The 27,935-nt window shown below is 40.8% G+C and overlaps 1 protein-coding gene across 6 annotated transcripts in view; it reads right to left on the bottom strand.

Annotated features, from left to right (window-relative positions):
* The window catches only part of MPHOSPH9 (M-phase phosphoprotein 9), a 42,382-nt gene extending 14,485 nt beyond the window's left edge, over positions 1-27,897 (bottom strand). The window contains exons 1-13 of one of the 6 annotated variants that reach the window (XM_014518211.2): positions 27,636-27,897; positions 23,898-24,033; positions 21,612-21,768; positions 20,852-20,941; positions 16,793-17,316; positions 14,188-14,314; positions 10,570-10,660; positions 9,217-9,323; positions 7,393-7,518; positions 6,334-6,785; positions 5,213-5,371; positions 2,293-2,380; positions 1,251-1,466 (exon numbers count right to left, since the gene is read on the bottom strand). In XM_014518211.2, the coding sequence (XP_014373697.1) occupies positions 1,251-1,466; positions 2,293-2,380; positions 5,213-5,371; positions 6,334-6,785; positions 7,393-7,518; positions 9,217-9,323; positions 10,570-10,660; positions 14,188-14,314; positions 16,793-17,316; positions 20,852-20,941; positions 21,612-21,768; positions 23,898-24,004 (2,244 nt within the window). In that variant the 5' untranslated portion in view covers positions 24,005-24,033; positions 27,636-27,897. Of the gene's footprint in view, positions 1-1,250; positions 1,467-2,292; positions 2,381-5,212; positions 5,372-6,333; positions 6,786-7,392; positions 7,519-9,216; positions 9,324-10,569; positions 10,661-14,187; positions 14,315-16,792; positions 17,317-19,653; positions 19,692-20,851; positions 20,942-21,611; positions 21,769-21,855; positions 21,984-23,897; positions 24,034-27,635 lie in introns of those variants that run through there. The other 5 variants (XM_014518217.2, XM_025198243.1, XM_025198239.1 and 2 more) reach the window with 5 other exon arrangements.
* Between the last annotated feature and the right edge of the window lie 38 nt (positions 27,898-27,935).

Here is a 27,935-nt window from a genome sequence, read left to right as displayed (position 1 = left end):
ATTTGAAGAAAACAGCATTGTGGATAATCCCATAAAGTCACATTTTTATTTCTAAAATAGCAGTGTCCTTTTTTTGTTTGCGTCGATGATGATAACAGTTTGCTAGCTCATAACACTTCTATGCTCAAGCACAAACTTGCTTAAAGTATATTTGAGTTTTATAAAACGAACTGTGTTAAAAAAATACAAGTTATTAAAGCTTTTTTTTTCAGAATGGAGAGGTGGCAAGAAAGCAATTGGAAAAAAAGTAAAAGGGGAAAAAAAACCTTACAAAGTTTAAGTAGAAGTTTCAAATGTGCTCAACACTAACCTAGCTCTGCTTGCACTAAAGTGAATGGTAAAATTCCCCACTGAAGCTGAAACATTTAATAAATTTTCTGCACTAATATCTATTCTGCCAGAGCGTAAACTAATGGCAAGGAACTAAAAACCATGAGGCTCTTGAACTGGCCTGCAATAAAACAAAATCTGAAAGCTACAAGTTAAAAAAGAGAGTTTCAGTCCATCAGTGAAGTAAAAAAAAAAAAAAAAGACACTAGTTCTAAAATTAGTTCAGAAAACGTTACCTTTCTAGACACACAGATGGTGAGCTAAGATAGCACAAAGATTTAACTGCTGGAGACAAAAAAGAAACTGAGTAGGCAGAGTCTTTAAAAATCTGTCTCCCTGCTGTTGCAAAACACCACCTAGCTAGCCATCTGGATTTGAAAGATATAAATAATATTTTATTTCTTTCTAATGCTTCTCAAAGTAAAGTAAACTCATGGTTTAAAAAGTAATAAAATATCCAAGATGAGCTATTAAAAATGTTCTTTCCTTTCAGTACGTGCAGTTAAAATAAGATGCAGTGAAACCAGCGCTAATGTCAAGCAGACAACTTTCTACATTAAGGAACTGCTTTAAAAATATCCATTAGGTTTCTGGTCTTTCTTGTTCCACATTTAACTACCGCACGCACCAAGCAACTGTGTCTTTTTGGTCCCTCATTTGGAGCTTGTTGATACCAAACCCCTGGGTCTCTCAGAGAGGTGAGATCTCATACCCACCCGACCCACCTACCTACTCCCTCTCGCAAATGCCAAAGCCAGGAAAGCTGCCGTTAGCGTCCTGCCTGGCTGCTCTGAGCACGACGAAGAGACAGACCTTGAGAGTGGCCACTTAAGGGTCTGCTGTAATCAATTTTGAGCACTCTACTCCAAGCATCCACCAAAAGTACAGATCAGACCGTTACTGATGATTTTCTCACTTACATCTTGAAACATTTTATTTTCTTCCTTTAACCTAGTATCTTTATTGTCTGATAGCTTGTAAGCCTTTTCAAATGCTTCTTCGAGATCTTTAAGCCTAGATTTCAGCCGGCTGATGGTGTTATCCTTATCTTTATTACTTGTGCGCATTTCTTCAATACGTTCTTGCAAAACTTTGGAAGTATTGCTGGCTGCATAAAAGCGCTCTCTCCAGTCTGTCTGCAGGAGGAAAAAAAACAGTACTTATTCAAACATTTTCATAATAAACTTTTGTCTCAAATATTCAAGAGTAACCTAAAACCATACTAGAATAGGAAACAAAAGTGAATACATCTATTTACACAACACCACACATAAAAGCTCCTCTCTGCACTGTACTACACCAGACTAGAGTCAAACACCCATTTCCATCTGGAATAACTATTTCACAGTCTTTAGCAAGGAACCAGCTTGCTCCACAGTAAGGAAAGACATGACTCAAGCCCAGCAGGAAATCTGGAGGTCATGGTTGGAGGATTCATGTATTTTGCCCCAGATGGGCAGGCCTCTGCAAATGAGAGGAGGACAGCAATAGCATTTTGTGCCTCACTGCACATGAATTTGCCTTACTCCCTACCCATGCAAGACAGAGCTAAACAGGAAGTAACTAGACTTTTTTTTTTCTCCTTTCTCCCATTTTTGGAGAGAAATCAGAAGCCCATCTCTTTCATATTTTTCTGCTGAACTTTGCTTAGTCCTTGCTAAAATGGGAAAAAAGGAGTGAAGGAGAGGGGGAGAGGCCATTTACAAATAATAAAATAGTAAAAAGTTACAAAGATGGAGGTTCTCATCCAAAACACCCAAGTGGAAAGCTTAAGAATAAGAGACAGGAGGGTCACACTTGTAGAACATAACCTACACATCATGCACTGGGCAGGGAGTGTGACAAGAGAATAGAGAGAAAAATACAAATACACAGATTAGAATAACAAGCAACAGCTGCACTCGGCCATCTATTTTATTCACTTAATAAATAACTTTAATCTATATCACCAATGACACTTACCACTTGCTTTTCCAGCATATTATTCTTATTTTCCAGGGCTCTCATACGGGCACTAGCTTCATTCAAAGCTGCATCTAACTGGTCACACCTATTTTAAAAATAATCAAATACAGACAATAAAAACATTTTAATTTGAAATTAACAATTAATGATTTTCTGGGTTGAACATCATTTGCCCCAAAAGATTTCAAAGCATGTTCTAAATGCAACTATTTCACAGGAATCCATTCCTTTACCCTGGAAAGCACTTATCTCAGTAAATAAACACATCTGTCATCTTACACCACTGCAATACAATAGTTTGGAACAGAAAGTGAAGAACACTCTATTGTGCAACTGAATGTCTGGGAGAATTGAAGTAGGCAAAGAGTAATTAGCCCAGATGGAGTTCAGCCAGGACTGCAGAACTGACACTACATCTTATATGAAAAAGGCCATGGAATTTGTAATAATCACCAATTACCTTAGGTTTATTCTCATGCAAAGGCAGTACCACCAGAAAGTCAGTGTGCTTTAATAAGATGCTGGGTCACTCTTTCAATATTGACTCAAAAGGAAGATTGCCACCCACTGAATCAAAACACCACTTCCTGCAGCAGGGAAATGTTTCTGAGTCAAAGAACAGACTCATCTGAAACTATTATCTTGTCATATTTGACAGAATTACAAAATTAAAGGATACGGCTGCAAGTATTAGTTGTGATAATTAAAGATAAGCCTGCTAGGTAGTTGGCCACAAATGTATTGCATCCCCTCTAAATGAACAAACAAGACAAATGCGATAAGAACATTAAGGTTGCAAAGTCAAATACTGAAAAGTGAGGAAATGTCAGAATTAAGGCTCCCAATGTATTACGATACAGCTTTTAATGACATGATCACAAACTCTTCTCTTTCCAAATGGCCCCGGCCTCATTCAGTGCACAGAATGGACTGTGCCCAGTTAACAAGCAGCTCTTGAATATTTCAAGCCTTATTTACAGTCTACTTTTCAAATACTGTTCTGACAACTGAATTATTCATTTTCTTATAAGCTGTTCTATGATACACAACATTATAATATATAGGACTTCACAAAAACTACTCAACCTGCCTGGAAGGTGGTAGAGTGGGGATTCTGGGAACTGAAGCACAGAGATATTAAGGTCTAAACTTTCCATTTATTTTTTAAATGTGTGACTTCAGACACAATTGTCAGTGACAAGTACTTTGGCAAATCAGGCTTCAAGGTCCCAAGTTGCTCAAAAAGAAAATGAGAAACACAGTTAGTGAGTGCCTGTGGAAAGTTCACTTGAAGGGACTTGTCCAGCACTGCTTAGAACAGAGATCAAGGAGGAGATGGACAGCACAGCAGCAAATAGGGCAGGAAGCAGAGCAACATACCAGGCAGGGAGCACAGAGTAGGGAGCAGAAAGAAGAGCTGCAGATCAGAAAGAGGAAAGAAATCAGAGTGGCACTAAGGGAGAGTTCAAGGCTATTTTGTAGTATACCTGCTGACCCCACTGCCTTAGAAATTGGGTGGCTGAGGCAGGGGCAAAAATCCAACACATCAAGGCAGCCTCCAACTGCCTTAATTATGAGAATAACCTCTTTCTCCCTGCAATTTGCCAGTCACCTCTAACAAGCGAGACAGGAGGCCAACAGACCATAACGTCTTTTATTGACTCCTTCCCAGAACAAATCCATTCAGTGTCTAGACTGAGGTTGGTACCTACTGAAAAAATAGCATGCAATTATCTAACTCAAGCCTCTGTCCAATGCATTCCCACAAAAGGGCTTAAGGGCCTTTCACCAGCAATCTTCATTGTGGCATTTCCCAACTTTGGAGCACTTGATTTTGCAACCTCGATGAAATTCTTTTACTATTGTTTTTGTGAGTAAAATTGTAGGTTTTTTAAAAAAAGAAATGGAATAGCCACCTCCATCATACTGACACCAGCCAGTCACCCATAAAGATCTCTCCCACTTGTGCTAACAATTTAGTGGTAGCAATGGTAGGCTGGCTCCTGTAATAGCAGGTACTAACTGAATGTGCAGTAACCGGTGCTACTGTGAGTGCACAGTAGCACCAGCGCTTGCCTTTTTAGCGACGCTAATGCTCAGTAGACTAATTCTATTGTGCATTAACACAATAGTACAACTTTTGTCATGATATGCTAATGTGCAGTAGAATTAGTCTACTGTACATTTAGCATCTTGTGTAGACGTGCACACTCTGTCTGTGGGTTTCCAAGGCATCTGCTGACAGCTGGAATCTTGTGCTCCCTTCTAGTTTTGACAGGCAGACTGCTAGTGGGCACTAACCTTTCTGCCACTCCTGAAGTCAGCCCCCCACATCTGCCCTGTCCCCTTCAGATCATCTCTTCTTTACTTATGCTTCCTTATCCCAATCTCTTCACCAATCAGTCCTGGTCTCCAACCCTCAAGCTTTCCCCCCGCCGAGTCCCCGTTGCCTTGTCCAGGCAGTGCTGTCTCCTCCTCTGGGCTCAGGCACAGTACTCCCCTCTTTTTCAGTTTCTCCCTGTCCACACCATCAGTCTCCTCAGCACATGGTCCCAGTCTCCTCCCTTTTCCCCACTTCTGTGTCTAATCTTCTATATTTACCTACCTCCTTGAATTGCTTCCAGTCTGCTTCTCACCCCAGCTCCTTATCTCAGTCTCTTTTCCTTACCAGTCCCGTCTTCCTCCCAGTATCCCATAAATTTTACAATCATGCTGCATGACGTTAGAAGAGCTAACAATTTTTGTTTAACATTAAATATCAACATTATCAGTCCATAAAACCTTGGCAACTGAAGAAGGTCAAGTAACATTTCTGAAACAACTAATAATTGTTTAACAAGAGGAAACAAACATTACACACACACACACACACACACACACACACACACACACACAGAGTCACAAAGACAAATATTACCTATCCACAAGATTTTGATTGATTTTCTTCAAATCTTCAGACGAAGCAGTTTTATGACTCGCCTCTAGTTGCTGTTTTAAACTATGGATCTCTGAGTCATAATAAGCTCGTAGATCAGCTATATGTCGGGCATGTTTTTCCCTCAAGTTCTGCCTAATCCTGTTTTATAAAGTTAAGAACAAAAATTAATGTTTTTCTGCCCTCCCATGTCCAAAGCTCTCTTTAGTCCACACTATCAACCACTGAATCCCTAACATTTAAGTCATCATTACCATATTTATTACTATATACATTTCTCTCGTTAAATTGAATCTTGCTCATGCTCAGATTTATGCTTCCATTGGTTCAAATGGAGCAAAAATTAAGCAGCTAGGTCCTGAATAGAGATACAGAGGAACACATTTCACCCTCCTACCCCACCTTTCCTCTCCAGAAATATGCATTCCAGCAGATCTGAATTCAAAATTAAAATAGGAAACAAAAACCCACTGGAGCAAACTCCAAAGCACGATTCCTTTGTAGACCTCCACACTTAGCATAGATTGTATTTGATGGCCTCTGTGGAAATCAGGAGAGCTTCAACAGAGTAATGCTGTCTCAGGTACCTGTCCTAGGCACTGTGATTCTTTACTATTCCTATCAATGGACACGAAGAAACCTTAACCATTTTAGCTCTTTGAAACTGTTTCTACATATTAATTAATTTTCTCATTTATTTGTGAAATCTGTAATAATTTTATCTCCATTTTATAAGTGATGACAATAGAGACACAGAGACAGAAGATGTTACTTAATCTCCTATGCAAGTCCCTTAACAATGGGTATGGATCAAGGTATAAACGCTGTCTCTCGCACCAAATAGTGTGGTGTTCAGCAAATCCCTTCAGCTCTCTCAACCTCAGTTTTCCCTCACCTGTAAAATGGGGATAATGATCATTATCTTACACAGGCTGTGCACAGATATGTACTGCCCAAGACAAGACTTCTTTATGCGACAGCCAGCAGCTTTCAACCAATGCAGCTCCTTCCCATTCTGTTACTTTTTGTATTTTTTAATTTCACTTTTACAAAAAGGACAAAGTTTACTATCTACATAAGACTAAAACTTCAAAAACACTTACTTTGACAACACCACAGGATCTTCAAAGGATGCCACTGAAACACTATATTCTGGTAAACTGCTGGCAGCACATGGAAATTGTGACTGGGTAATTGAAGATGGAGTTAAAGTTAAACTTTCTTCATCCTCGGTGTGGATTAAAATATTACCAGCATCAGCATATGCCATGGGAAAAGAACAGGTGGTCTTGGTTTCATTTTGGAAGCCATGATTTTTCCAGGGATCCAGATATATGGCTTTAGTGCTAGAAGGATATTTTGGGGAACCTTCTAATTGAGGTGAAGTTATATTACTTGCATGTGAAGACAAGTCTGTGTCAGAATGACTGGAGAAAGTGGGATCTGCCATAGAGTCCGGGGAAAAAGGAGTCTTCTCTTCAGAGGTACTGAAAAAACAATGTCCTGGATTATGCTGACCTGGTCTCATGTGCAGTGTCGGGTCCAGTGTTAAAACCTATAAAATAAATTAAATACCAATAAACTATGACTTGACATTTGGTTTTACGCTTGAAGTATCATTCGATCCATAACATATACAAGGTTTTACAGAAATTAAGGCAGAAATATATACACTGATTACAGAACTACCACAAGGAGGATCACAACAGTTAGCTGGTAGCAAAAATCAGAGGCAGAATTGGGTAGATCTTCAGTAGTTTGGTGAGCTGGTACTCTTTCCTAGTATCTGCAAATTGTGGGCCTGAGTGTTTTGCCTTTTTTAAGTGAAAAAAATCCCTGCAGTTGTGAACAAAACCTTTCAAATAAAAGCCAAAAGTAAATGAAGGCAAATGTGTCTGCCCACATCTATAGGACATTCAAATCAAAATAGGTGTATACAATACCTGAACATTTCTTTGATGATTTAGACAAAAAAAGGGGCACTGAGATACCATGGCGATAGGTATAGTATAAGAATATAAGTAATATAACAAAGACTGTTTTGTGTTGTGATGGGTAGATGTTGGTTTGTGGACGAAGAGTACCACCAGACTGAAACTTGACAATTTGCCAAGTTTATGTACTCAAACCGCAAAACAAACCTTTATGGAAATAAGTGTTACCTCTGGAGGGTGACTCGGTTGAGAAGGAGAAATTCGATTCCATTCTGGCAGCTGCTTATTTTCCTTTTGCTTTTTATGATAAATATCCTTCAATGATGACGGCTTCATTTCTTCACCAGAAGACAACTTAAACAGAGAAACAAAACTGCTAAGATTTTTTTCCCTGAAAAAGCACTCAGGGTAGGTAGTTAATTTTTTATCTGATTAATTTAATATAAAATAGAAACATTGGGAAAAGTTTACTCAAAAAGCCCAGGTAGAAACAGTAAGTCTTCAATACATTCAGGAAAGCTTTTAGTAAAAGATCAGCCTCTCTCCTATAAACCATCTTAAAAACTTAAAAGACAGGAAGCGGATTCCTTGGAGTCTCAGAACAGCAGAGACTCCCTATGCCTGAAGAAGGATGACTGCACCTGAAAGCTTGCTAAGAACTTTTTTCCAACTACTCATTTGGACTAATAAAAGAGATCGCATCTACTCAAAAAACCTTGCCTGCCCAGGAAGCAGATGATAACTTTATTTGATTGCTCCAAGCTATGCCCAGTTAAAAGAAGGTTACTTTCCATCCGAATCTACAAAAGGAGTGACGAAAGGGTGAAGTCTAATTAAAAATTATTTCCATTGTTCCTCCTTCAAAAGAAAAAATATATCTCTAAAAGATTCAGCCCTACAGTATCTGGCTAAGGTACAGCATTTCTGCCGCCTTCTCATTTTTAATGAAACCCACAAGTCTAGAACATGTTAATTGAGAAAAGAGAATAATGAAGGAGCAGGATTTGAGAGTGGAAGTTAAAAGCTAAAGAGCTATTTGGCTTGAGGAAATTCACTTTTCTCAATGCAGATGGAAGCCCACCACTCAATAAAAATGAGTGTGGATCATCTGAAGCATGATTGTATGGGGAATTAATCACTCTCTCTCCACCTCCTCTTCCCTTTGTGCGCTGAAATGTACATAAAACTAATGAAATAACAGTATTGGAAATTACCGGAGCAAGTCATGCAGACCCACAGTATTTAAAACCATGATTCTCAAACAAGGGGCCAGGGCACCCTGAAACGCTGCGAGAGCCTTTGAAGGGTGCAACAGGACGTGCGAGATGAGCAAACAAGGGCAGGTTCAGGTTATCCCTGCTTGGCTGCTCCCCCACCCCCCACTTCCCAGCCTCTGTGCAAGGAGGTAAACGCTGTAATACATAAATTAGTTTTTTTAAACGGTGCCACTCAATTCACAAACGTTATGGAGGGGTGCCTCAAGTCTGCTGAGGGATGCCCCGAGTCTAAAAAGGCTGAAAACTACTGACTTAAAAAGATACTTGAATTATGAACTGAAGTTAGAATGCTATTTTTTGGGACTTGTCTCTAATTTACTTATTTTATTCCAGGTCCTGTATAAAATCGGCCCATCTAAAAAACTCTTGAGCAGTCATACAATATAAAGATATGTATAAAAATTGCAAGCTAACCCATATCAAGTACAACTCCAACCTGTCAGGCTTATCAATACCACTTGTTTTTAACTGGTTCACTTAGACCCTCCTCAATCCACGCTTCTCAAAAACCTGGGGAATGGAGATACTGCAAGATGCCCTCGATGTCAGACTCGGGTGCTGTCCTACGAGGACTGGGAAAAGGCAAGTGCTCCAAAGATGAGGATACCTAAGCATGAGCTGGAACCTCTGCTGATTCAACAGCTACAGCATCATGCAAGAAATGAAACCACTTCAAGAGTAGGTAAACTATAGATACTGATTTTCCATCCCATAAGGAGCAACCAGGAAAAAAAAGAACTATTAAAGGTTTTTAAAAGAAAATACAGAAATGAACCTGATCTGACGACAGCTTTGTGGAGAAAATATTAGAAAATTCATTCTTGAAATTCTCAGGCAAAGGGTGATATAGCTCCTTCTCATCTAGTTTCCAATATGTAAGCCCTAAAGAGCAAATAAGAGGCATTAAAAAAAGTTAACGTTCATTCCTACACAACAGAAATCACAAAGTCTGTTACCAACTTGTTAGTGTGACAGCTAATTTAACTGCTGTGTTAGATACTGGGTTCTATCCTTAAATAACGTCAAATCTTTGCTGGCAGCAGTTAGGGTTTTGCACCAAGAAATTCTAGCAGTAAATGTTAGTGCTGGGCCAGGGTGGCCAACTTCCTAACCCTGCTGCTGCAAACCAAAAAAATGACACAAATGAAAACCACAGGACACAACACTTCTAAAGGTGGGCATGCGATGGAGTTAATGATCTGTGCATAGCACCCCAGCTCAAATAATGCGTCAGTAAATGATGGCTTAGAATAAATAATAAGCAAGAACTGAAGAAGAGGGCAACAGAAAACGAGCACTAAAATTCAGTGAAAAATATACAGACTCCATAGTCAGATCATCGGCTAGCACAAAATGTCTTTCCACATTAATTCCACTGAATTTAATGGAACTAAGAAAGTGTATGTTAATGAGCATATGGCTCTAGCCACATTCTGAATTGCTTACTCCTTGATTTGAATCATGACTCTAAAAATGACTTTCAGAACTAGAAGAGACAGTGGGATAATTAAAAAGCTTTGATCCTGTGTTGCTGCCATAAGTTGGAACTCCATCTCATTGGGTTATGAGTAAGAGTAAAGGGTGCAGTACATCTGCATAAAAGGTACTTCACTCCTCCGATTTTTTCCGAACATGCATCTACACTGAATTCCAATCAAAATATGGGAAGTGATTGTCTGGACTGGACTGGACTGATGAAAGAGGGCTCACGCAATCTACTCCCACGCTGGGACAGGAGTATAAAAACATGCCAGGGTTTCCACACCCCTGTGATCGCTGAACCACAGAGAGTTGCTGAACCACCATGGAGAGTTTAGTCCTTGTACGTTATGAAATACTGCTTTACCACCTTGGGAATTTTTTTACATTCTTGGAACGAAACATATTTACATCCCACTCTAGCAGCTACTGAGATATTGGCACCCAAATCCATTACTGATTTGAAGTCGAAAAACAACAAAATCAGATTGTGGGTAAAAATTTAAACAATCTGCCAGGGCAAGAAACAAACATTCCTAAACAATATAAGCAACAAAAGATGTGTTACAGCACTAAGTTTTAAAATCTGAGGATTCGAAACAGAAGGAAAGACAGTTTTTACAAGTAATAAACTACTAATTAACTATACCTGAAGCTTCAGATGTTAAGGAACTTGGACTTTCATTTGGCTGGCTGAGGTAAAAAGCATAGGATGGTGAAGCAGCATCAGTAAGATTAATCTAAAATGCCAAAAGGAAAAACAATGGTTTATGGACGAGAAAAAAGCAAACTGCAGGGCAAAGAAATACAGAAAAAAAATAAGTCAGGGTACAACAGTTCCAAAATTTGCGTTTAAACACATATTTTTAAACACACCTCTAGTTACAAGTTTAATCTTATAGCACGGTTTATGTCTCCTCAATCAAATCAAAACTGGGGACAATAAAAGTTATGTCCAGACAACAAACAAACAAACACAAGCTCAAGTGCGCACATGCACACAAAGATTCGTTTGGAAGGATGTCAAGTGTTAATTAAATTAGGCAAGTGTTTTTGTGACATCATCTTTTGTTCAGCTTGGCAGTCATCCACACTTTTGCTGCTCCAGAAGAGGTGCTATTACAGACTGAGATAGGATAGAGTATTTATTGGTACGTTTTCTCCCCATTCTAAGACCGGAATTCATAGATTCACAGATGTTAGGGTCGGAAGGGACCTCAACAGATCATCGAGTCCGACCCCCTGCATAGGCAGGAAAGCGTGCTGGGTCTAGATGACCCCAGCTAGATGCTTATCTAACCTCCTCTTGAAGACCCCCAGGGTAGGGGAGAGCACCACCTCCCTTGGGAGCCCGTTCCAGACCTTGGCCACTCGAACTGTGAAGAAGTTCTTCCTAAGGTCCAGTCTAAATCTGCTCTCTGCTAGCTTGTGGCCATTATTTCTTGTAACCCCCGGGGGCGCCTTGGTGAATAAAACCTCACCAATTGGAATGTCTTATATTCAGTTGTTACCACTCCACCTACCAGGAATCGGGAGGTAAATACTGTCTGTCGTTTTATCTTTATTGGATATAAATTCATAGATGCTAGGGTCGAAGGGACATGAACAGATCATCGAGTCCGACCCCCTGCCTAGGCAGGAAAGCGTGCTGGGGTCAGATGACCCCACCAGATACCTACCCAGCCTTCTCTTAAAGACCCCCAAGGTAGGGGAGAGCGCCACCTCCCTTGGAAACCCATTCCAAATTTTGGCCACCCTTACCGTGAAGAAGTTTTGACTGATATCTAACCTATTATGTCCACCCTTTGTCATCAATTGAGACTTCCTTGCAACCATCCCATCCAAATACTAAGCACTCCCAGAAGGAATGAGAAATAGCTCAGAGAAGACTATAACAAATCATCTAACCTATCAAATTTGTCATAATTCTCTCCTCTTCCCCACCAAAAGGAAGAAATGCCTCTAATGTACAAGGACAGTAAAGTAGGTGGTAGGCTCATCTTAATATGGTTTTCCGTAATCCTAATCTGAAAAAGGAGGCATCCACAGAAAAAAGGTGTACCATCTTTTCAATAAGATACAGGGCAAGCATGAACAGAGCAAATGAATACAAATGGTTCTATTCAAATGCGTTCTATTGAAGTTTCTATCATCTCAACCCATGAATTTCCCAGAATCCTAGGAAAATGGCTCTTCTGTGCCTTGGTCATGTCTCCCAGCTGGTTTCAAGGTTAACTGTAGACCTTTTACAGCCAACAAGGTTTTCTGAACCTTCAGCTAAAGTACATGGTACCAGCCTCTGCCAGAGAGTGGATCATAGGCTTAGTAGGAATTGCCAGGGATGTTCTTTCAAAATAGGCTTTGCAATCTTTTTAATAACTCATAGACACTGTTTTTTAAAATCAAAGATGGTTTTGTGCAATCTTGAATTAAAAATGCAACCTTTCTACAGTTCTAAGACATCTGGTTATTTGAAAAACACAGGCCAAGCATGTGCTGTATATTATTTTCCAAAGCGACCTGAACACATTGGATCAGAAACATTGGGTTTTTTCCCCGCATTCTAATTCATTGCAAGGGATTTAAAGTGATTCCACATTGGACAGAGGCCTCTGGTACCCGTCAAAGAAAATGTCATCATCAAGGTATTTTATACAAAATGTGGGTATCAGTATATAGATAGCTACAGAGGTCTATTTGTCTGGCTTTCTCCAAGAAAAAGCCTCAAACCACAAACAACGTGCTCCTCAATAAAGGCTTGTGTACACCTACCCAGGACAAATACCAGCCTGCAGTATGTACAGGACTACCCCTCCAGATAGTCAAGTGAAAGAGCAGAGCCCCTGTCCCTTTTACCATCCTGCTGATGCTCAGTCCCAAACACAGGCAGCAAGTCTTACTGAAAGACGCCGCAGTTTGGCAGAACCAAACTCAGAGGAAAGTACAGAGGACCCAAGTGAAAAACGGGATCCAAAACCAAAATGAAAGCAAAAAGCTATTCCAGGTATAACATTTCCTTGAAGTATTTCACTTCTTTCTTAACTTTTTTAAAATGTATTTATTACTCATGATCTTCAAAGCCAGGAAACAAAGTGAAGAAGTCTCAAGTGAATGCTACCAAAAGACAGTGACTACAGGAAAGAGGGTCAACAGTGTCTGACGAAGCTCCTACTTCCGGGTAGTAGAGTTATTAACAGCTGTGCAGAAATGACTTAGGGTGGTTAAGGGGGAAAAATGTATAACCACTTGTATAGGTACAGTCATTTTAAATCTTCATAGTTTTGAGATTAGCACATATATAGTCATAGTGAATGTTGGTCCATTTGAGTCAAAAATATCATGCCAGCTGAAACCTTTTTTTTTTTTAAATCCATTCAAATGTAAGAACTTACAGAAGAGAACAGCAAACTAAATGTATTCAGCGCAGACAGCAGAAGACAACAAAACATAACGAGTGACTTTCTAAACTTTGAACACAAAGCACGAGTCTCAGGGTCACAAATACATACATTACTCTATATGGTTTGAACATCCAATTCAGAGCCCCCAATCTCTACCATGGGGAGCGTGATGGTTTGTCTTTAGTAACTCATACTAGAACTGGACTCAAGGTAGATTATTTTGATTTATGCCCATATAGGGCTTAACAACTTATCTTGTTCTTGTATGAGACCATTTTTATAATAAAATGGCATGTGATGTATCATAAAAGGCCAATAAGAACAGTCATGTTGTGTAAGTGTCCAACAGGGTAAAATGATTTTTATTTCCTAAAAAGTGCTAAGCGCTTCAACTGCCAAGGACTTCAGTATGTTGCAGACAGCCTGACATTACTAGAGACTATAGCAGACAAATGTTTAAAAAGCACAAAACCCTTTACAAAAATTGGAATGTAATAATAACTCTTTACATTTAGCTTTAACTGAGCATTTCTTCTTTAGGACACTGTCAGAGATGGCCATTATTTTCTCATTTATAAGTAAAATCAGTGGTGCAGGCCACAGCTACCAAGCAAGCTGTGAATAAAAACAAATACCTCTGAGGATAAATATAATTGATTATTAACAGGGATCTGATAAGTAAATACTGAAAAACAAGGCACTTAGACATATACTTAAAAACTTAAACATGGGACTAGTCAAGGGACAAATAATGTGCTAATAAAGTGCTTAAAGCTAATCGTGAGCACACGTGCTGTGATAATCAAAAGCCTATAATAGGTTTATCTGTACAGAAACATCCTGGCCAGGAGCAGTGCATCACTTACAGTCTCAAATGTTAATTTCTTTCCTTGCTCATTTTGTTGCATAGAGTTCACATGCCCTTCTTCTTCCACATTTGGTTTTTTTGATTGGCTTTGTTTCAGCTTTTGTGCCCATGACGTTAGAGATTTACTGCAGAGGAAAGAAAACGCATACATACATACCACAGATAGTCTCTTTACTGCAACACAATGGAGAAACAGCACCTACCAAAATTAAATTTCTTGCTAAGTACCCCCATGTAAGAAGTGTGGATTAAAACCTTATTGTTCTTGTGCACTCTTGAGAAAAAGTGAGTTATGACTTGCACAAAACTGGGTTTTTGCTTTCTTGATCTTGTGAGCGCTAGGAAAAGAAACTGAGAAAGCAAGTTATTGACCCTGTTCATGAAGAACCAAACTTCCTATACTATTTTAAGAAGTCAGGACAAAAGACTACGCATTCTCAGACAACCAGTCTCCTGGTCATTTCAAGCGAACAATACATCTGGATGCTTATCTTGCTGGGATCCTATGATCCCTGCTGACTTCCTGCCCCTGGGGCAGGGGGCTGGACTCGATGATCTTCCGAGGTCCCTTCCAGCCCTACTGTCTATGAAATCTATGAATACAGCAGATTACAATAAACCAAGTAAAATAGTAAATGAAAGTGTAGTTAGTGCACAGAAACACTGTACCCATGAATGACGTGTGCCCCTGGAAGCTGGGGGAGCACAGTGAGTGCCTGGAGGCAGCGCCGGCAGTGGCGGCCATAAGCTCCCACAGGTGGCCGTAGCAGTGTAGGTGGTGGGGGGCGGTGCGAGCACCAACCACCCACAGGTGCCACCGGCAGCATCAGTGGCACTTCTTGCAGGGGGTGCACGTGCACACCCTACATATCACCAATGACTGTAGCAATAGTATTGGCTACAGATTGACGTTAGCCACAGTCATGAAATCTTAGGTAGCTCTATTCCTGAAGGCTTTCAAACAGAGTGGGCGTGTCTACACGTTAATTAATGTGCCTTAGTTATTGCACATTTAGTTTAGTACTTGCTTAATGAAGTACTAACTAAATGAGCAGTAAGTAGATTTACTGCAAAGTAGCACCAATGCACAGTTATTTTGGGATGCTTACTGCACATTAGCCTAATAACACTGCGCAGTAGGTTATTAGCACAGTTTTTAATCACCATGTTACTGTGCAATGTTATTAGGCTAATGTGCAGTAAGTGTCTTGTGTAGATGTGCCCAGTGTGTCTTATCATTTGACCCTCAATACAAAGGACCACATTTCTAGGTGGCTAGAAATGGACAGGCCAAGCAATTCTATAATGAGAGAGATACAAATTGAGATGAAGACAAAGAAAATTGTTGGAAACCAAGAGAAACGGGGGAGGGGGGGAAGGAGATAAACAAAAAACAAAACAAAACAAGAAAAATCCTGGCACTCTTAGACAGAGCTGGAAGGAAAATGATTTTCCCCATCTCATAAAAAAGTGTTGAGGTTTTGCAAATTTTCTCAGCCCCAAGTACAAAAGATTTTCACAAACTAAAAATATGAACAAAAACTTGGTTTGGGGGAACTGGAATATTTCAATTCAAACAGCTTTCCCTCCTTTTTTATTATAAATTAACTACATTTTTGTAAACAAAAGTTATTTCAAACCCATACATGGAAATGTTCTTTTTGAAAATGGGGAAATGGGATGTTTCAACACATTTCAAACACTAACTTTTCCCCCCAAAATGAGAAACTGACCAATCCTTTCCTATGAAAAGAGACAAATCAGTTTGTTCTTAAAAATTCCCAAACAGATCTGTCTTTTCCTCATGATGAACAGTATTCTACCCTACGAGAGTCTCACTGATTTCACTGGAGTCACTCATGGAGCTAGGGTATCATCCAGCAACACCCAGGGCACTAGCATCTAGTCCAATAAAAAATGGTTAAGGAGGGATAACAGAGACCAAGTATAATAGTGATCTCACACATTGGGTGCGAGATAACAGTAAATCTCACACATCTGGGATAATAGTAAATCTCATACAATCTCATTACCCATCCACTGAGGGGGACTGGACAAAAGCTATTATACACTGTCAAGCATACAAGTCATTTTAAACATTCACATTAAGTTCAGTTTTTTCAGAACAGGAGGTTCTTCCAACCCTTTTACTTTCATTCTACCAGGTACAGCAAAAGAACAAATTTTCTTTTCTGCAATTCACAACTGACAATTTATACTAAAATGTATGCATGCCATGAGAAGGCTGCAGGTACATGTAACAGGAGCATATAAATGAGATAAAGACAGACAACCACCCCCTAAAGTTATAAAACTGGCAGAGTATAAAAGAAGGTGCTGTAAGCCAGCAATCTATTTCAGCTTACTTTTGCAATTAAAACCTTACTATTGCATTTGTCCCACCGCATCAAAAAAAGCATTTCAGATGGCATAAAATAAAAAAAAATACATCACACATAACTCAAGATACACTTAAAAACAATGTAACAGACGTGTGCAGTTTCAATAATGAACAGAATACCTTCATACATGAACTTGCTTTTGTGTGTTTGCAGGGTGGGAGCCACTAGAGTTGTGTTAAGTCTAGAAAGTTGCTCACTTACCAGTTTGTTTTTCCACATTGATCCTCATTAAACTTATGTTCAAATGCAGCAGGAAAAACTAAAATATCGTCTTTTAGTGATGGACAAGAGTCCTCAGTTTTTTGGGCACATTCTCTTTTTGTTTGTACGCTGGCTACGACCACATTCCCCTGTGTCACTAGTGCATCTCCCTGTCCTTTGGAAATCTTTTCTGTGTATTCCATGCACTTTTTAATGTCCATGGATTTGCTGGGATTCAGTTCTGAAGCAGTAAGGGTACCATAGGCACTGTTCATTGAGAAAGTATTTGCAAAACACTCTTGATGCACAGCAGATGCTTTTGGCTGACTTTCAGCTTCATTAGACTTAAGTTGATTGACAATCGGCTCATTTTCCTGAAGGGTCTCAGACCTCAACCCCATTTGACTTTCTAATGAAGAAAAATTCTTTGTAAATTTGGCAGGAGAACTCCTGCAGTTGCTGGAATCCCAAGAAACATTACTGTTCTGTAACTTCAATAACTGCCATATCTCATTCTGAACAAGCTAAAAAAAGAAGAAAAAAAAAGAAATTGGTTAAAGTATTTACCAAGGAACTGTGCCGCCAACTCCTTTCAATTTGGATGCATCTTATATTAAACTTAAATGTTAATAAATTGGTAAACATATTTGAAATAACCCCCACTTAAAAGTTTTCAATATATATAGATATATCATGCATAACACAAATACACGTATACAATGCATAACAGTAATTCATATGTGGTAAATAGTCTTTACTTGAAGCAGTGAATGACTACGCTTAGTAATCATTTATTAATTTCAAAACATGCATGTGTGTACCAAATAGGCCTTCTGAATTAGCATCAGCCAACTAAACTATAAAATGATATTTTTAAGCAGATAATTAAAAATAAGCAAGCAATTAATCTGAGGACAAGGACCTTGTTTGCTAAATTTAGGTCTAAAGTAAATCTATATCCAAGTTATAAATGTCTAAGATTATAGGGTGGGTTCTGGAAGGTTTATTATTCAGGTTTTAGAGGGTTTACTATTCAGCTTTAAGTATAATAGAAATAATTTTACAGAGGTACATTATTACCACTGAATTCTCTGCTTTAAAATATCCCTTTTAGACAGGAAATTATTATGTAGTTCCTTTAGTATAGAGGTTTACATCTCTATGCAGTTTGCCCTATTCTGTATAATATTCTGCCAAATACCAATATATAACTGGGTCACCTAAATAGATCTGTTATAATTAGCAGGGTATTAATGCACAATTTAACTTTCAGCGAGCAGAGTGCCATTAAAATGTTCCATGTTAATATCTAGGGCCTGATTTTGTTGAATACGGACTGCAAATTGCACTTTGTCTTTGTATTTTATCCCTCTCTCTCTCTCTGTCCACAAAGAGTCATGTGGATGCAGTTCCTGTCCCCAGTTAAAATGTCCTCAAGCATTAGTTATTTAGATCCTAACAGCTACAAAGTTGTGTGATTTGATTTTCTTGGGAGGAAAAATAACATGGGAAAACCTTATTAGATATGATTTTCTTGTCCCATTGCCTATTGCCTTTTGAAGTAATTTCCTTCTGGGGGGAAGTGTGTGTAACACCACCATTATTTTAACTCTGTAGCACTTTCTCCCCATGTTGCCCAGCAGTAAATGACTCCAGAAGGTGCAAAACAGCGGGGGGCAAGAAGAAAAAAAAAAAAAATCAGACCCAGTATCTGGATATTTTTGTAAAATCTTTGGAGATTTCGGGGCAATTTTCAAAAAGCTTTATATATCCGGATAATTCAGCTGGTGTAACTCACTGCTATCTGGAGCAGACCTGTAACGAGTGGAAATAGTTATAACTCCACTGACTTCAAGTCAATGACAACAGACACCAGCTGAAGATCAGTTTGCACTGCAACTCCAGCGTGAACTCACAATCTTTGTTCCTTGATTTCATAAAGATCTGAATTCATGAGAGTGTTCTGGGTCTAGAAATGTAGCTTCAAAGGTGTCCATGTGGTATCAACATACCACTTTTCTTACTAAGAAAAAGTAAGAAAGTTTCTTACTTTTCCACTCTAAGGCTGCGTCCAGATGAGTGCAGCTGCGCGGTATGCAGTGCCGCAGACATGTCTGTGAGGCCACATACCGCACATTCAGCTGTTCTCCGCCCTGCAAGGTAGCAGTGCAGTGTAGAGGGGGTTGACCCCAGGAGATCCTGGGGTCAAAAAAAACCATGGGGGAAAAATAAATAAATAAAGGAGAGCAGCACATGTGGGGGAACCACACACCGCCCAAAACTGGAGCCAGGCCGGCCAGAGTCACACTCCAGCTACGGGCCAGGCTCTGAGTGGCAGAATCGCTGCTTCTTGTCCCTGGGGAAACAAATGATGACGCTCATGTGAACGCAGCCTAGTAGAGAAATTGTTAGTTATATCGCCTTGTTAATTGTGTGCTGTTTGCCCTATATTTAATTATTTCCACAATTCCTGGGGCTAAAATTTGTTCTCAGACAAACAGCATAAATTCGAAGTCCATTTACTTTATGATGAATCCAACAGATTTACTCCTCATTGCCACTGGTATAACTGAGAGCAAAATTAGAGCCACTGATTTTAATTTCCAGCTGGCCATTCATGCAGTTAGTAAGTCTCTGCAGATACCACAAAGTGCAGAATTAGTTCTTCCAGAGGTAGGCCTTCCTATCAGCAACATGATGTAGGAGTCAAGGATATCATTAGCAACAAGGCTGTTAAATCACTACAACATGAAGAAGGAAACTCAAGGGTAGGAGGATGCAGGTGGGACAAAAGTATTAAGACAGGAGAAAGAAAGAAAACAGGGAGGTAATAGGAGATAGGATAAAGAAAAGGACAGTACCTCTTGTTATTTTTTTTCAATTCAGTAACTGTTGGTTACTATTCGTGTAGAGGGCATCAGGAAAGGGAAGGGAGAAACAGCAACCAAAAATGATGAAGTTATTTAATATTATGCATATAATAGATATTCTCTCTCTCTCACACACACACTTCCCTCTATTCTGCTTTCACTGTAAAATAAGGATGAAGAAGAAACTGAATCTTGACAGCAAGGTCTCCTGAAGACATCCTGAATTACTTTTTAGTTAGAAAGAATCATAGAAAATGAAGGTTGGAAGGGATTTCGGGAGGTCACATCTAGTCCAACCCCCTGCTCAACATAGGACCAGCCCCAACTACATCATCTCAGCCAGATCTTTGTTTAGCCGGGTCTTAAACACCTCCAAGGATGGAGAGTCCATAACTTCTCTGGGTAATCTGTTCCAGTGTTTTATTACCCTCTTAGTGAGAAGATTCCTCCTAATATCTAACCTCAACTTCCCTTGCTACAACTTGAGCCCATTGCTCCCTGCTCTGTCACCTGTCACCACTGAGAACAGTCCAGCTCCATCTTTGTAACCCCACTTCAGATAGTTGAAGGCTGCTGTTAAATCCTCTCTCAGTCTTCTCTTCTCCAGACTAAATAAGCCCAATTCCCTCAGCCTCCCCTCATCGCTCATGTGAGAAGTTCTCCAAGTCAAGAGTAAAATAACTGAGAGATTACAATGAATGTTTTGCTATGTTAGGTCCTATAGAACAAAAACAGCCAGTTTTCAGATGTTTTCTGCTAGGGAAAATTTATGTTGTCTTTTATATTGTCTTAAAATTAAAAGAAAGCTAGATTCCAACTGGAAACATAAAATGACAGTTATTTACAAAAGCTGTTTTTTTAAATTTGGCTTCAAAGCCTTTGTGAAAACAGAGCAATTCAAATCAAACATGCAAGATTTCCCCTTTCTGAAAATGTTCTTAGAGGTTATGCTATTAAGTAGCCCGGTGATATAGATACCATAGATGTGTACACCAAACGTCAGAGGTCTGGTCATCCCCCCAGATACATACACACAACTCCCATGGACTAAATGCACATATATGGAGGCATGACCAAGCCTGTCACAGCAGCAGTGGATACAACATTCCCATTTCTTTGTATTAACTAAAAAACAATCTGTTAAAAAGCCATTAGCCTAAAGCTCGTGAATGAACAAATAATCACTTACTTGGATTTGATGGTGGAACTGCTCTTGTTGGGCAACTATTTGTTCCTGACATTGTTTCTCCACCAGTTTGAATAACTGCAGCCACCTTGTCTAATAAATCATAAAGTTAAACATTTAAAACAACTGGCTTCTTAACTGACTTTTGCTCTGCTATCAAAATATGGCCCCACACTTAGCTATTACTAACTGCAATTAATAAATAATAATCCCAACCAAAGAAAGTTACAGCAAGAGATTTTTCTCATGTGGTGACATCTGTAGTGCAAAGAAATGACTACGTACACGCGTCTCAAAAATAAGACAGCACTTGTAGTTTAATAAAGCCTAGGTTATGTGGACGTGTAAAAGTAAAGGAGGGAAAAAGGGTTCTTTTGAAAAGCGAGAATAAAGTTAATTCACTATGACGCTTATTACTGCTACTACTTCCCTGCAACCAAGTTTCCAAACCTACAGGGAGCCCCACAGGCTGGATAACATAGATCTGTGGGCCAGAGCTTGAGCAACACTGGTCTAGAGCACGGCCCTGGCACCCATCTTCCGCACACCGGCCCGTCTCTAACCTGAATTGGGTCAATCTAGCCCAAAGCCAACCTCTAGTCTGGAGCATAAAGCATTCTACCTGATATAGTACCCTGCTTCCTAAAGTGACTGATTAAAAACTATATTTTACTGCTAAATTATACCCCATTAGACCTGTTCTCCGCCATGCAAACTTGTCTACGTTAATGTAAGTTTAAGAGTAAAACTGAACAACAAATACCTCACAGTTCTGCAAAATTTCTGAGTCAGTCCTTCCAGTCTTTTGAATATCTTGCATAAAGGAAGCCAACACTTCAACAGACCCAGGAATTACAGACGGGCTGGTCTTCCCTGAGAAACTGGAAACTCCATTTGGATTGGACAAGGGACTACTTCTGCTGAAACATGAGGAAAGAACCTTTAATTATTTATTGTGCCAAATGTTGCTGAAACGGTGGCTAAAATAGTAGCTGCAGTACAAAAACCTTTTGTCTTTAAGTTGTATTCTGAAGCCCAATATGGCGAAAAGTTGATTGATCTGATCACAAGGACAAGGTTATTCTCCCATAAAAGACAGAGAATCCACAGAATGCTGCAAGGTGGCTAGTGTCATCTTAAACACAAAATATTAAAATGTACTTTAATAATTAATTATTACATTATATATTCTCATTATTACCACAATGGCCTTCCAAGGGGACAGAGGGTATGGCCAAAAGGGCAGGAGGATGAAATGGAAATTTCCTAATGTTGAAGTACAGCTTTACAAAAGGACTCTCAAGAAAGCTCTCTTGCAGGGCTTTCTGGCTCCCTCTTCCCCCTCCAAGCCATGTGCTGTCAATACATCCTGTCAGCCATCACCTGCCTATAATGGCTGCTTGCCTTGAATATAGGTAGGGCCACATAGTCCAAGGCATCAGGTGAGACAGGGAGGGGCAGTGTGGCCGGGATGAAGTTGCTGTGCTGGGAGAGGAAGAGAGGCATCAGATGGGGGTCCATGCCAGGACGGGGGGAGCAGGGCCAACAGAGGTCATGTTGGAGGATAGGCTGGGATGGCAGCACCACAGTACAAGGTGCAAGCAGATCCAACAGGGCGTGCGGGTGAGTAACGGACCCCTGGGGTGGAGATGGCATGGTGTAAAACCATCGCTGTGGTCAAGTTAGACTTTATTCTGAGTGGGGCTTGAGCCTGATTTAGGAAGTTGGTGTTAAACCTCTAAATTCGAACCTGTTCCTTGTTACTGCTATCCAGAGTCTGGCAGAAGGGTTGCATTTACATTCAGTAAAACATATACTAGTAAAAAAATGTGGCTGTTGGTAACAAGTCTGCAAATGATCAGTGGAAAAAAAAAAAAAAAAGGAAAAAAGAAATGTTCTTGGGTTGGCAACCCTGATCCCTAGGTTTCTTGGGAAACATGTCTGTTCCCCTTTCTGTTGGGTAGTTGAGTTGAGGCCCCCAAAACTTTATCCTAACACTTTACTTCTCAGCAGGCATTCTATCCCACAGAGAAGCTGAAAAGGTATTTGCCACAAGAAGTCCATCTGGCTCACCTGCACCGCAGTGCTTCCTTAAACCACTGATTACAATCTTATGCCTAATTAGCTATGTAGGAGGTTAAGTCACCCAGACTAGGATGCCTGGAACAGCTGAGAAGCGTGCCTAAGGGATCTGGTGTATATTTTCCCAACAGAGTTGTCTGGCAGAACTCTACTGCAAACCAGAATATTTAATGAGACAATATATTTTTCTTATCTTAGTAAAGTGTTAAAGAGAAAAATTAGATTGGCAACGAAGGAGGCAGACAAGAGAGATTGTTGTGATGACAGGTGTTTTTTCCTCCTTCTAGTCTATATAAAGATGTCACTGCTTATTTATAGTTATAAGAGTCAACAGGTATGTGTGCTGATTTTTGGTAGTTTTATTTAATAAAATGCTCTAGATATAGACTGGTTTTCCTTTGCTCCCTATTTATTGTTTCACCTGCTTTGAAATGGCAACTTGTAGCAGTTTGAACAAGACTGTCTAGTTCCATTATAAAGATTGCTGTCATCCAAAAAATAAATTTGATTTTGGGGCTTTTGGCAGCAGTACTCATTGAATCACAGTAGAGAGCCGTACCACAGCTCCTCTCTTTACCCAGTGTATTCAGAAGGCTGTAAAACATCACAGCTTCACCCACTTCATGCTGCTATCAACTGGTCAGCTCAATTTAACATAAAATACAAATTATTCACAAAATATTTAAGTACGACTGGTCAACATGCAGTTATAAAGGCTTGCATACAAATTCACTGATATAACAGCGTTCCCTACAGGTTAAAAAAAATGAAACATGTTGAACTATCATATCATGTATACGTCGTAGACTTTTTCATCACATTTTTGTCAGAAACAGTAAAGACGTATCATATTTTGAAGCTTTCTTTTTTCACTAAGAGGTAACGCTTCAAATGAGTTGAGGCTCAAGGGAGGAGTACAATAACACTTTTTAAATTTCAAAGATCAGTTTGTGCTATTCACCATTACCTGTTAGTATTTAAGTTGCAGCCAGTGTTGTGCGTATTTCTGATGTCAGATTCTACAGAAGACAGCGGACTTTCTTGCACAATTTTCACCAAATCCAAATTTTCCATATTTTATGCCCCAGAAGGATGTTGTTCTCCTTTGAAAATACAGAAACATCTCACTTAATTATTTCAAAAAGAAGTTTGGCTTAATTGTTTGAAGAAATGGAGTCCGATTCATCTTCCAATGCTTCATCAGCTAAGAACGTGTTCATTCATAAACACGAAGACCCTAAGCTCCAAAACAGATTCTGAAAAAATAGGTTGACAAACTTCAAAGTTCCTCAGCATACGTGTTTTCAGGACTGATTCTGACTTGGCTGACAGATCAACTAAAAGCAATCTAAACACAGACGTACACTAACGTACCAGGGAAATAGTACGAAGTGATCAAATACAGTGGTAGAGTCCAATTCATAGATGTGGCCAAGACATTCTCGGTGAGCATTTCTGATATTGCTTTAATGTCTGCAATGTTCCCCAGGGTGCAGCTTCGCTAAAACCCCCGAATACCATGGCACTCGCAAGCAACCCCCACTTCCCTTGCCCCATACCCTATACCAAGTATAGGTTGGCGGTATTGTGACACACTGGCAGAAGAGCAGGAAAGGCTCTGCAAATGTTCTAGCCATACAGTTACTGACCTAATTCTTCCTTCACATGATCTTGATTGTGGTGTAACGTTTGTGTTAAGTCTCACAGGATTAATTAATACATTTTTCTTAATACTGCATAATAATTCACTCAAAAATTAGTCACATTTTTTTCAGTAACATTTCTTTCTAGTTAATCATATGTAGCCAAATGTAATTTTTACTACAGTTAACTGATTCGCTGCAAGCAAAAAAGCCGGGCAGTGTGATTTTACAACAAAAGGAAGAGAGCACTGGACTGTAGAGCATCCAAAGGGGTAATTTAAAAAAGACAACGAGTAAAAACCTTTCTTCGTCAGAAGTAAAGACTCTTCTCTGTGGTGCTGCTTATTTCAGTATTTGCTACATATTAATGACTGTATCCCAACTACCTCCCGCTGCTGTAGCAAAGTATTATCTCTACTTAACAGGTTGGGGAATTCAAAGAGAGAGAGAGAATGGAGTAACTAGGCAAATGACTGACAGCTGTAAAAAAAACCCACCCTCCCATGTTGCATCTCACGACCATCCTTTTTTCCTCTCTCTTTTGGGTTTATAAAATATGATGTCCAGTGGCAAGCAGGAGGTTCTTTCCAATGAACCAGACTGGAGGAGTCGTTAACTTTTGCAAGATTTAACGCTTTAAAAAAAAATTGTATAGCCCTTAGGGTTTCACAGATAACCTTCTAAATGTAACCTGCATTTAAACCAGTATGATGATCCCTTCCTAATCTTACAGATACAGTACCAGCCCCTCTGTTCAATTTCAAATTATTTTCCCAAAATTTAGTTGAAGGGAATCAACTATATTCCACTTGGCTTCACTGAACAGGAGCAGTAGCAATACTGACAATTTTTTTTATTTTTTTTTTTTTTAAACAGATGGGCTCTGCAGCCCTCCCCATTGGAGGACACAAAAAAAGGAAACTAGCAGCATTAAATTAGTCTAATTAGACTACAGGTTAGTAGAGTTACATGTTCTTGGGAGAAGACAGAAAAAAAGACAAAGGTCTCTCTCCCTTCTAGCAGTCAAGGAAACTGTGGGAAACCTTCGCATTTTTCAGACACGTTAGACTGATATAAAAAAAAAAAATTGAAGAATAGATGCCCAGATCTTGTTCAGAGAATGAATGCTGTTGGGAAGCCCATTTCCATCTGCTAAGTGTCATGGATAATTCTGTCTCAGTATCATATTGTTCCTGGACCTTGCTGGTGCACAAGCTTTTTACACAGGTCTGTCTGACAACTTCAGTCTTCAAACTAATGGGTGTATAGTCAGTGTGTCAGACCCTGTTCTAAAAGTTGAAGGATTTTGCTCGCTGCCACCCACCCCAGGAAACTAAGAAGTGGGTCACTCATAAGTGTATCAGCACTGCTTCCCAAATCAGCAAAAGGGATCACTTACAAACTAATATGGGGGTCCTTTTTCCCCCGCCAAAGCCTGAATAAACTGCCTCTCCAATGCTCAGACTGAAGTGTTGACTTTCTAAAGCGTGGTCCCTATTCCATCGTGGAGCCATGTTTGAAATCATCTTCCATTAACAAACAACTCAACAGCAGCATATATTACAAGTGTTCAGGCACCATGCCTCTATTGGAAGGAGGTAAATTATAAAATGTGGGGGGTTTTTGGTGCGATTATTCTGTAACAGAGACCTTTACAGAATAAGACGGTCTCTATCCTCAGTACATACTGAAACCATGTCAGCACCACGCCAGCTACAACTGTTCAAAAACACAATCAGCAGGCACAGTTCTACTCTACTTCCTACCCTGTCTAAGCAACAAAAGCAGTCAAGCCAAGAACTTGATCAAAACATTAACCTGCGGAGCTGGATGAACTCTAACTGTGATGTAACCTGGTTTCACACTGCCGTTGCAACAGCTAGTGCTTGTCCACAGCAAAAATGCAGCCTTACCATGACAGGATCAGGGAATAACTCATCAGTCCCTGGGCCGTGACAGTGCAGGGCCGGGGTTTCCATGGAGGCTAGTCCCAGCAGCGCTGGCAGGGCGCATGGCTGGGTGGGCGGGGAGCTGCTCTGAGCCCGGGGCTGGGGTCTTGCAGTGGCAGCAACAGCATGGTCCAGGGCCGGGCCAGAGCTGTGATCCCCTGCTAGAGGCATGCAGGCAGCAGATCGCAGTTCTGCCCCAGCTCCGGAGCACGCTGTCACCACCGCAAGATCCCAGCCCCAGAGTAGCTCCCTGCCAGTGCTGCTGGGGCCCGTCTCCATGGAAATCCTAGCCCCACCGTCACAGCCCCACAGCTGCTGTGGTCTCCATGGAAACTGGCTGCAGCGACACATGCAAGGGCTGCTGGGAAATGGAGTCCGCCACAGTCCAATCCAGCCTGTTGGCCAGACTTTGCCCACCCCCTCTCTCCATGGGGACAGTAACGGTCGAGCTTTGCAACCCAGTCCAGCATTTTAAACCCAAGTGAATCACTTACGTTTTTACACGTCCGTTAATAAAACTACGAAGCAAATGACAAAACAGCAGGTTGCCATTGCTCTTCTAAGCTCCGGCCATGCAGCAGCTCCTGCTTTTCAACCGCTGCATTTGGGACTTTATTCTCCTTTTCTAAACTGGCGGTCCATGATGTGCCACAGCACTAATTTCACAGGGGAGAACAGGCCGGCTGCCATTGCTCCGCTGCTTAACAGTGCCCAGCTCCTTATAAATGTCACATTCTGATATTTCATAGGACTAGGGTAGGAATCGTTCCTGGGTCTCATGCGGCACGTCAGGCTCTGTGACCCAGGCCAAAAACCCCCAAGCCAGCCCCAGCCCCGTGCCCTCGCCCACCTCCACCTCCCGGCCTGTCCCAAGTTCTCAAGTCGAGCCCCGCCCCGCTCCTCTCATTGGACAGCCCTCCGCCGTGTTCTGGAATGTTGACAGCGCCGCAGCCTGCTGGTTAGCTGGCAGGCCCGCCACTCGAAAGTAGGGGCGGGATCATAGGTATAAATGAGGACGCAGCGGTGGGGGAAGGGGGGGAACGAAGCAACCCGGCCCTACCGGGGGCGCGAATCACGGCCCGGTGCGTGCTGGGGGGGTCGTTGAGCTCCTACCTGCATGTCTGCGCGCTCAGCAGGCCGCGTGCGCTTGGCAGGGAGGCAAAGCGCGCTCCGGCGGCCGCTAGACAGTAAACAAGAGCGAGCTGCCTTCTTCCGCCCCGCGATTGGCGGCGGGGATTCGAACGTGAGAGGGCAAAGGGCACGCTATGAGGCGTCCCCGGCGGGGATTGGCCGGCCGGGCCACGCGCCAGGCCCGGGCCCGCGAGCCGATTGGCTGAAGTCGAGGAAGATGCGCGATGCGCGCCTCCGTGGCCTGATTGGCCCGGCCGGGTAAGCGGCGGGGAGGGGGGCGGG

This window comes from Alligator sinensis, unplaced genomic scaffold, assembly GCF_000455745.1.
Source record: "Alligator sinensis unplaced genomic scaffold, ASM45574v1 scaffold628_2, whole genome shotgun sequence".
Taxonomy (NCBI): Eukaryota; Metazoa; Chordata; order Crocodylia; family Alligatoridae; genus Alligator; species Alligator sinensis.
Note: the sequence above shows the minus strand (reverse complement) of the source record. Positions and strands in the feature narration are given on the sequence as shown.